We start from the raw sequence: 10,207 nt of genomic DNA, 5'->3' as shown, positions 1-10,207 counted from the left end.
AATTCAAAACAAATAAAAATATTTTTCTTAATTAGAAACTGATTCTTCGGTCAGATCCGCGCACTTTGTGTCCCAGCAGTGGTTCTCCTTCGTGATGTTTTGAACATGGTTCCTGCGCACCCTCAGGTGTGCTGGCTCTCACCTGAGCAGGTGTGACGTGCAGCTCCTGCGTTCGGAAAGCGAAAAAAAAAAAAACCCCAACAAAACAAAAATGCGTCTCCGCTTTAAAGGCTCGGCTGCAGGTCAGTTCCAACACAACCCCGACACACACCTGAGCAGCTGGCTTCACCTGGAGGACATCAGCATCTGTTTGTCACCATGCTGAGCAGGGTTTTATTTGCGTGCCTGTTCCTCGGTCTGTACGGCGCATGCGCCTCGCTGAGCTGCAGGTGGATGGATCACAAGTTCCGACAGTTCAGCGAAAACTCCTTGAACCTCCTGGAGATGATGGTGAGCGGCTGGAGACGCCCTGAATGTGGTGTTTTTGTTCCCCTGAGGGCGGCAGATGTTGAGTTTGTGTGTTTGTGCAGGGGAATAACTCCACTAACAGCACCGAGGATGAGGAGGAGAGCGCCGTGGCCTTCCCTCATCACCTGTACGGCCAGGCGGCCAGAGCTTCAGTGAGTCTTCCTCACCTGAACGAGCCGGAGGACAGAAACAGCAACACGTGCTGATGTTGTTCTTCTTGTTCCAGGCTGAGGAGAAAGTAGCTTTCACGGCTCAGGTCCTGAAGGAGGTGTCTGCCCTGCTGGAGGAAGATGACGGCTCTTCATCGTGGGAGGAGGTGACAGCTGAGAACTTCCTCAGTGTGGTCAACAAACAGGCTGAAGAGCTGCTCTCCTGTGTAGGTCCACTCTGAGGGACGCCTCCGTGTCCCTTCGGCTCCTCTCGGCTGCTTTCTGCTTTTACAGTCAAACTTTCTGCTGTTTTAGCTGTTTGTGTATCAAAACCTTCGGCTCATTCGAAGACTTTTGGCTTTTTGTAACTTTTCCAAAGATTTCTCTTTAGTTACAAATATTTTCCCCACAGAAAAACTTTCAGATTTCTGAGATTCCTTAAAAATCATCGTTCTCTAAAACCTGCTTTGGCTCATTTTCTGTTTGTTCTGCTTCTTTTTAGCTACTTTTATCTTTTAGCTAGTCTTTAACTACTTTAAGCCCTTTGCTACTTGGAGCTTTGACCTAATTGTTTGCTTCTTTTAGCTTTCAGCTACTGTGTTGCTCATTTGTCCTTTAACGGCTCAGTTTCAGCTTCTTTAGCTCATTTCTTTCAGCTCTCGGGGTTCCAGCTGATTTTCACAGAGAACCCAGTCTCTCCTTTGACCTTTGACCTCCTGGACACGGTCCTGAGCTCTTCTTCTTGTGATGAATTCAGGTGGGCGCTCGGGGCCACGTGAAGAAGAAGAACACGAAGCTGCACCTGTACTTCAGGAGGCTGTCGGCTCAGGTCCTGAAGAAACGGGTGGGTTCTCCGTCTGTGGCGCGCGTGACGCTTTCAGCTCGTGTGTCGGGGTCATGATGGGAACGTTGTTGTGTCTGCAGGGTCACAGCGCCGAAGCCTGGGAGCTGATCAGGAGGGAGGTCAGAGGTCACCTGATGAGAGCCGACCACCTGATCTCATCTCTGCTCGCTCACAGATAACGCTCACCTGAACCTTCATTTATTTATTTACCTGCCTGTGATTTATTTTACCTGCTTGTTATTTATTGAAACATTTATTTACTTATTTATTTGTTTTTATAGAACAGACTCTTATCTGCTCTTCATGTGAACATTTATTTATTTATTTATGTATTTATTTATTTGTTTATTTATCAGATTTGTCTTTCTTTTATCGAGTTGTATCAACTGAATGAATTCATGTTGTATCCATTTAAGATCCTTTTTATTTATTTTTGTTTATCTAAAACTGGTTTATTTGTTTACTGAGTGAATGCTGAGTCAGCACTCTTGTTTTCCTTGTTTTAGCTTTTATTTTTATTTTTACCCAATTGTGAATCAAAACATTCGGCTCATTTTAGCTTTTGTAACTTGTTGAATTATTTAACTTTATTTAAAATTGTTTCCTCATTGAAATAAACTGAGATTTTTTCACATCCTTTTGTGCTCTTTGAAATCTGCTTCAGTTTATTTCATTTCATTTTAGCTCCTATTTAGCTAGTTTTAGCTTGTTCTTAGCATTTTGCTAGTTTCAGCTACTATTTTGCTAAGTTTTCTCTGTGGCTACTCTTCTGCTTACTTAGCATTTAGACACTTTTTAGCTGGTTTTCTTTTCATGGTCTGGTTTTAGCTGCTTTGTATTAGCTTTCAGCGGGTTCTGTTAGTTTCAGCTTTCGGCCACAGTTTTGTTGGTCTTAGCTGCTCTGATTGTTTTAGTTTTAAAACATTTCAGCTTCTTTAACAAATCTTCGACGAAGCAAAGAAGCAGAAAATGTAATTTATCTGTTTTATTTTTTTTATTAGCTGTTGGAAAGCTTATAGAAAAGTTCATTTTAGCTCCTGAGACGTCTAACTCGAAATTAAAACGGCCTTCTACACAAAAATTTAAACACATTTATTGTTTGTTTTTTTAACAAAGTACATCAAAAGACATGGTTAGCTGAGGCAGATAAAGGCGCCAAACAGTCAGATTCACAAACGTTCAACACAGATTTTTATACAAAAGCACCAAAAACACATCAGCTGAAGTTTCAGCTGTCGGGTTTAGAAATATTTCACACTGGAGTGTTATAAAAACACAAACGGAAGCGTTAAAAAAAAAGGATTTGGCGCAGATTCTTGGAGCAACAGAGACAGAAACAGATAGAAATCGAGCTCCACCTCAGAGGCGGCTAACGGAGACATTTGTCCACTTCCTGTCCTCTGGTTCTGGACGTGTCCTCAGGGCCTGCAGGTCAGATGTCGGGGTCACTCCCACGGAGCTTCGGCTCCTTCAGGCTGAGCGTACGCCGAAAGGTCCTCGTAAAGATCTCCTCCGCACGCCTCGATGGCCAAACCCTGACAGACAGGAACCAGCTCGCTTTATTTCTTCGGTTAAAATGACTTCTCTGTCCTTTCGGGGCCCGGTTTTTATTTGCATGTGTGACTCAGAGATAAAACCCGCAGCTAAAAGCAGCTAAAAGGCTGCAACATATTTACATAAACACTCAGATCTTCTCTGCCTCGATGGGCCGTGGACGATTTTAAACCTGTAGTTTCTGCATTTGATTTCCTAAAACGAGCTGCTTGACATTTAAATTTCCCCTCAGGCATCTTTAAACTTAGTCTTTAACTCTGTCTAAAACGTTCCTCTGAATGAAATAAATTAATTTTTTTATGTATCACAGAGAAGACCTCAAAACAGAACAAATCCAGCAAACAAAATCCACATTTCTGAAGCTAAAATGCTATTTTTTCACAGATTAAATCAATAAAGATTTCAAGAAAACCTTTAAATTTGTGCCGTTTGAAATCTATTTGCTTCTATTTAAGATTTTAGCTCATGTTTTGCTAATTTTAGCGTCTGTCTACTGTTTTGGTTGATTTACCTTTACCTACTGTTTTTCTTGTTTTAGCTTTTAGCTCAGATGTTTTTAGCTCGTCACTATTATTCAGCTGGTTTTAGCTTTTAGCTACTGTTTTGCTGATTCTAGTTACTCTTTTGCCAATCTTTGATTTTTTAAAGTGGTTTACTTGTTTTAGCATTTAGCTACTTTTTTAGCTTGTGATAATATTTAACTCCTATTTTGATGATCTAACCTTTTAGCTACTGTTCTGCTAAATTTAGCTTGTAATTATTATTTGGACAGTTTTAGCTTTCAGCTACTGTTTTGCTGGGGTTAGCACTTAGTTACTATTTTGCTGGTTTTAGCTTTAGGCTCCTGTTTGACTAATTTTAGCTTTTATTTCTTGTTTTGGTAGATTTACCTTTTCCTACTGTTTTCCTATCTTTACATTCTTGCCGTTGTTTTGCTCATTTTAGCTTTTAGCTACTGTTCTGCTATTTTTAGCCATTATTATTATGTTAGTTTTAGCTTTCAGCTACTTTTATGCTGATCTTAGCTGCTATTTTGTTGATTGTAGTTACTCTTTTGCTAATTTTTACGACTGATTTGCTTGTTTTAGCATTTAGCTACTTTTTAGCAGGTCTTAGCTTTTAGCTACAGTTCTGCTTATTTTGATTTTTAGCTAAAATGCTGTTTTGTCACAGACTTTTGGTGAAAACTGCAAACTGTAAAAATCCTCTTGATGGAGAAAATTACTCAATATTTTCTCCTTTTTGTCTTTTTTTAGTTCCTTCAAAACACCTTTTTCCTGCTTTTTCTGCCATATTTGTCCTTGTTTTATACCTTATTTTATCTGCATTTTACGTCTTTGTACACATGCTTAAAGCTTAATTAACTAATTAATTAAAATTCTTATTGTTTCAAAAACACCTTTCTGAAAAGGCAACAAGTTTTAATGTTAAAATGACTGAATTTGTGCAAAAAAAGTTAACAGAAGACAAAACTGACGGTAATTTAACATAATTTGTTCATAAAATAATACACGTAAAGGCAAAGAATAATAATAAAAAAATAAAACAATTGTGGTTAGGAGCTCAGTGGTGCAAGGAGACGGTGTCCTGTTGACTGTAAAAAGCTGCAGCTGCGACGCCTCTTTTTTGTTTTTTTACGAATATTTAAAAAAATAAACCAAACCTCATAAATGTGGTCAATTTCAGGCTCTTCGTAGAGACTGTCTCTCCTTTTCAGCTGTTTGGGAAGAAAGAAGAGAGGGTTAGGGTTTTAAGAAGATGCTTAAAATCTTTTATTACATTGATAAACTTTATATTTAGCAAATATCTCAGTAGTTCTTAAAACAGATAAAATCCGTCTGGTTTCAGGTTATAAAAGCATCGGCTGCAGCACCAGGAAATAGACAGACCCCTCGGTAAAACCCTGAAATGATTGCTGGGTAATATTTCTCGCCTAAAGCGAAGGCGGGGCGATAATGTTTTGGCTCATGTCTGCACTGTTAGCAAAATATCTCATGAACCAGTGGGCTGATTTTAACGAAACACATCGATCTGATTCAAGGCCGCAGCTGATGAACCAAAACAAAAATGATTATAACTTATTTAAAACATGTGGTAGCTGGGAGTCATCCTTCACAGCTGTGACTGGGGCGGCCATTTTGAATTAAACCTCTGTTATGAACGGCGGCGGGCGATATGCATACCTGTGTTTACAGGTCTGCAAAAGTATTCACTCCCTTCTTATTCTCTGGCAGCCTGGAATTTAAATTGATTTTTTTCATGCGATTATACGTAACGGATCTACACAAAATACTCCAAATAATTAAGGTAGTGGGGAAAATGTTTTAAATAAATATAAAAATATAAAACTGAAACGTGGCGTTTGTACATCTGTTCGCCCCCTTTTGTTTTGAAGCAACCATCACCTCCTGAAGCCACAGTCAGATCCACCTGTGGGTCATCTTAGGTGTCAGATGACATCATGAAGACCAAGGAGCTCTCCACACAGGTCAGAGATGAAGTTGTGGAGAAGTACATATCAGGGTTGGAGTAAAAAAAAACAAACATCTCAAACTCTGAATATCCCATGAGCTCCTTTTTAGAGTTTATTATTAGGAAAGAGAGGGTCATCCACCAAAACTCACAGAGAAGGAAGACATTAATCAGAGAAACGTCCAGGAGGACAAAGACAACCCTGATGGAGCAGAGAGATGGAGGACCTCTGGAGCGGCAGGAAATAGTCATCACTCCAAGAGAAAGAAAAAACTGTACCATGTGGAAGTGGGTGCTCCGGTCAGATGGGACTAAATTTAAACGGCCCTACAGTTAGGCACGGTGGCGGCAGCATCATGCTGTGTGGGTGGAGAAACTGAGAGCTGAATGAAAGACGGTTGGCAAAAAAAACAGACGAACTCTTTGAGTCCTCCAGAAATCTGAGTCTTCAACTTCCAAGCAGGACAAACGAGGCCGAACGCACCGCTGAAGAAAGCCCAGAGGTCTGAGGAGAACCTGCTGAAGGTCCTGGAGCGGTCCAGACAAAGTCCAGACCTCAGTCCAGACCTCAGTCCAGACAAAGTCCAGACCTCAGTCCAGACAAAGTCCAGACAAAGTCCAGACCTCAGTCCAGACCTCAGTCCAGCTGAGAAGCTCTGCTTCGACTTAAAGCTCGATGGAAACATGGAGAACGGACAGAAGCTCCAGAGGCTAGATGTACCGAGCTGCCTCAGTTTTATCTTATTTCCTGTTTGTTTCAAAATAAGATGTTTGAAGGTGGTAGTTACGTACATTTAAACTACAAAACTCCCTTTAAACTCCGTGGTGAGGCATCAAAATCAGAGAATGCTAAGGGGAGTGAATACTTTTACTTTTATTGTCTCGCTGCCTGATAAAGTTAGAAAATGAGCTTTGTCTGCTTTAGAAATAGTTGGATTAAAGAAGACAAAATGACGCTTTTGCATTCAGCTTTGCAGGCATTACATCAAAAATATAAAAAAGAACATTTAAAATGATCTAATAAATGCTGCATGACCTACATTTTGTTTGAGCTACAAGCACACGTTGTCTTTAAATCTTAAATGAGCTGAAACGAAATGGGTAAAAAGTAGTTAAATACGCTTTAATCTCAGAGATTTCCTCCTCACCACTTTTTGTTTGCGCAGCAGGATGGCGGCGACGCAGCCAGCCAGCAGCAGGCCCTGCAGGACCATGAGTCCGTCCTTCATCTGGGACCGGTACTGGGCCTGAACCGGGTCCACGAGGCCTGCGGGGAGCAGAAGGTCCTGAAATGAGTAGCTGAAAATGAGCCGGCAAAAAACAAGACAAGCTAAAAGCTAGAAGACAAACGCCACAAACTGCGAGCTAAATGCTAAAAGTAGCAAAATAATAGCTAAAATCTAGATGTAGCTAAAAGCTACAAGTAAGAAAATAGTTGAGTAGTAGCTAAAAGTAGCAAAAGGCTACCTTAGAGCTAGATGTGACAAAAGGCTAGCTACCTCGATAAGCAGCAAAAGGCTGCAGAAGTTGAGCTTAAAGCTAAAACTAGAAAAAGGCTACCTAGAAGACAAAAGTAGCTAAAAGCTGACTAAAAGACAAAAGTAGCAAAATAGCAGGAAGAAGCTAAAAGTAGATAAAAGTGGGAAAAGGCTAGCTAGAAGCTAAAAGTAGCAAAAAACTAACTGAAAGTAGCAGAATGGTAGCTAAAATCTCAGAGTAGCATAAGAAGCCAAAAAACAGAGCAAATAATTTGAAGCAGGTTTCTAAGAAGATATGTTTATTTGTTTCTGTGAGGAAAATATTTGTAAATAAAATATAAAAAGCAGATTTCCTGTATGAGCTGAATGTTTGGATACTGCGGTCAGAGTGAAAAATAAAAACAAGAAGGTGACAGAAAGCCCTCTGAGTGTTCGTTCACTCACTCACGACTAGGAGCTGAGTTCCAGGACCACTAATGTTCTTTACTTTACAGAAGTACACCCCGCTGTCCTCTATTCGGACTTTGGAGATCAGAAGGAAAGTGTTTTTGGTCGAAGGTTTGATTTCAAACCGAATTCTTCCGTCGTTTTTAACCTCAGTGGTCCCTGAGCCGTGCTGCTTGTGCCAGCTCACGGTGAGGTTCGGCTCTGGGGCGTGGCAGTGCAGCATCACGAGCCGGCCGAGCTTCACGCCATAAAACCGAGGCTTCTGGGTGACCACCAGGGCAGCTGAGAAGATGACAGGAAGTTAAAACGAACTGCTCATGATCATTGAGATATATTCAAACATTTGCACAAATCAGTTCATAACTTATCCAACCAGGAAACATCTGATGGCGTTTTGATTCATTGTTATCAATAACTAATGCAAAAGGGGGGAAAAAAACCAGCAAATTAGGCAACAATAAAAGGGATTTTGTGTCCTTAAGCAGAATATAATAAATCTAACTCAGCTTAAAGAGCTCATGCCATCTGTTTCCTGTTATTTATAAAGTAGAAAAGAAGTCTGGGACAAAACTTAGTTTGGTATTTATTAGATTAAAGGAAACTTTAGTTCATTAACGTGACAATAACAAAGTTTTTGTCTCAGACATGAACTTCCTCTTTTCCCCCAGATGGTCAGGAAGTAATGGTATCTGGAGTCAAAAATACCATGCAAAGCTCCTCTATGTTGTGTAGTTGCTGTTAAACAGACATAAAAATTACATTTAAATGACCGCGTAGCTTTAACAAACAATAACTTACCTGCTTCTAGTTGTCTAAGTTTCAAATAGTTAACATTACTGCAGATCCTGTAATCGCTTCTCGTTTTGTTTTTGTACATTTGGTCGAAAAAAAAAAAAAAAAAATGAAGGTTAAAGGTTAAATTTACCTGACAGGGTTATCAGTGCAAACCCACAGCATCCAGCTAGAGTCCAACGCATGATGGCATTCAAGGGGGGGAAGATGTTTCCACAGCTGGCGCCACGGGTGCGTCAAAGTCTCTCTGCAGGCCTGAAACGTCGTGAGGACGGAGAAGAGATGTGTGCAGCGGTGGGCGTGAGGTCTGAGTTAACAGCGAATTACTGTACAGGCAGGAAAAGCCGCTCCGCCTTGAATAAATTACCGTAAGTACAGGACAATGTGAACAACATACAGCTTATTGGGTCCAGATAAGATTTTATTCGGGTCTCCTAAACTTGGAGAATCACTTGTTCAGCAGTGAAAGAAGGGAAACCCTTACAGATGATTTGGAAATGTTGGAGCAACCCAACGAGAGTCTGGTTTTAATGGATGACACTGAGATTTGTTCCTATCTCTGCGTGAGTGATGGTGGTTTACCCGTTCAACTGCTTGTTAACACAAACAGCTAATCAGTCAGTCACACGGCAGCAACTCGAAGGCGACTTCCTGAAGTCCAAACCGGGCATCAGAACAAAGAAGAAAAGGGGATTTGGTTGGATTTGTTGAGCTGAGTATTTCAAGAAGCTGCAGATCTGCTGGGATTTTTACACACGACCATCTCTGAGGTCTGAAGAGAACGGTCCGAAAAGGAGAAAACATTCAGTGAACAAAAAAATAAAAGCCTTGAAATGTCCGAGGAGAGTGGGCTGACTGGTTGGTGGCTCAGAAAACCAACCAAGGTCTGCAGAAAACCACCTCCTGTCAGCTTAAAAACAGGAAACTGAGGTTCACACAGACTAAAACAAATATTCCCTGGTCTGATGGGTCTGGACTCCAACGGTCTCCTCCAGATCTCAGTCCCATCCAGCACCTGAGGTTCTGGACCAGAACCTCTGAATGTTGCCAACGTTTTACTGAATCTGTGCCACGGAGAACCAAGACAGTTCTGTAAGCAGAGGGGGTCCAACCAAGGTGTCCGCTGACTGCATGAAGGGCAGCCCAACAATCATCAAGCTCTTCTTGTTACGCAACATCCACAGGCAGCCAAGAGTGACAGCCGAAGATCAGCCGAGCTGAGCACATTTCCCTAAACTTCAGAGCCGATATGCTCCGCGTGGCACCAGCTCAGCTCGGGTTTTATCAGTTTCATCAAACTGAAACGACCGTGCTTCTTAAAGGTGACGGACGTTTGGACTCTTTAACAAGATTTAAAAGTCTTTTAGCAGCTGCAGCCACAGAATATTTACTTGCCTTCAGTGGGCTTTAAGTACGGATAGTTTAGAGTAACCTGAGGATAAATCTTATGATGAATTAAAGGACAAGCGTTCCTTGAAGGAATGCATATCGCCCGCCATCTTTCATGCCAGAGGTTTAGACTAAGATCATGACAGAGTAGTTAAAAGTTCTGCACAACCCGATGAGATATTACGCTCAGTTAGTCAAATATCTGTAAAATCAGCTGAACTACAGCCGTTCAGCTGATTAGCTGTGGCATCCATCTTGATTTGGTTTGACTGGACCGTGGACGATCATCCAAACATCATTTCCCGAAAATCTCTCCAGCAGTTTTACTAACAAACAAGCTCACACACAGATACGGGCAAAAACATAATTAATATTACAAAAAACATAAAATGAAATAAAACATGAAAAAAAACACAAATGTAAACCCAACAATTCCTTTGAATTAATCTTGTTCTGTTAAACTAACTTGCTGAAAAGTTCAGGCTTGATTTTTATCTTTTTTTAAAATAAATAAATCTTATTTCTGATGGTGTTTAACCCATAAAACCACCAGAGGACAGCAAAGGGCTGGTTTGGTTTCAGACATGAGAAAATAAAGAATAAAACAAATAAAA

The 10,207-nt window shown here is 40.8% G+C and overlaps 2 protein-coding genes across 2 annotated transcripts; one reads left to right on the top strand and one right to left on the bottom strand.

The window, feature by feature from the left end:
* Window positions 1-318: 318 nt before the first annotated feature.
* On the top strand, window positions 319-1,980 carry LOC108247218 (interferon a3-like). Its single transcript, XM_017435182.2, has 5 exons — window positions 319-450; window positions 531-620; window positions 695-844; window positions 1,375-1,461; window positions 1,542-1,980. The coding sequence occupies exons 1-5, from the start codon at window positions 319-321 to the stop codon at window positions 1,638-1,640; spliced, it is 558 nt and encodes a 185-aa protein (XP_017290671.1). The 3' UTR covers window positions 1,641-1,980.
* A 552-nt stretch (window positions 1,981-2,532) lies between these two features.
* On the bottom strand, window positions 2,533-8,538 carry cd79b (CD79b molecule, immunoglobulin-associated beta). Its single transcript, XM_017437445.3, has 5 exons — window positions 8,338-8,538; window positions 7,410-7,694; window positions 6,636-6,754; window positions 4,679-4,732; window positions 2,533-2,996 (listed from the first exon to the last, which is right to left on the bottom strand). Exons 1-5 carry the CDS (start codon window positions 8,387-8,389, stop codon window positions 2,907-2,909), a joined length of 600 nt encoding a protein of 199 aa, XP_017292934.1. The 5' UTR covers window positions 8,390-8,538; the 3' UTR covers window positions 2,533-2,906.
* Between the last annotated feature and the right edge of the window lie 1,669 nt (window positions 8,539-10,207).

The sequence above is a fragment of the Kryptolebias marmoratus genome, linkage group LG17 (assembly GCF_001649575.2).
Source record: "Kryptolebias marmoratus isolate JLee-2015 linkage group LG17, ASM164957v2, whole genome shotgun sequence".
In the NCBI taxonomy this organism is placed as follows: Eukaryota; Metazoa; Chordata; class Actinopteri; order Cyprinodontiformes; family Rivulidae; genus Kryptolebias; species Kryptolebias marmoratus.
The sequence above is the reverse complement of the archived record's forward strand: the minus strand, read 5'-3'. Positions and strand labels throughout refer to the sequence as shown.

Coding starts and splice junctions, on each gene's coding strand:
- LOC108247218 (XM_017435182.2), top strand. CDS start 319: ATGCTGAGCAGGGTTTTATTTGCGTGCCTGTTCCTCGGTCTGTACGGC. Junction 621..694: donor GCCAGGCGGCCAGAGCTTCA/GTGAGTCTTCCT, acceptor TTCTTGTTCCAG/GCTGAGGAGAAAGTAGCTTT. Junction 845..1,374: donor CTGAAGAGCTGCTCTCCTGT/GTAGGTCCACTC, acceptor TGATGAATTCAG/GTGGGCGCTCGGGGCCACGT.
- cd79b (XM_017437445.3), bottom strand. CDS start 8,389: ATGCGTTGGACTCTAGCTGGATGCTGTGGGTTTGCACTGATAACCCTG. Junction 7,695..8,337: donor TGCACTGATAACCCTGTCAG/GTAAATTTAACC, acceptor TCATCTTCTCAG/CTGCCCTGGTGGTCACCCAG. Junction 4,733..6,635: donor TGCTGCGCAAACAAAAAGTG/GTGAGGAGGAAA, acceptor CTTCCCAAACAG/CTGAAAAGGAGAGACAGTCT.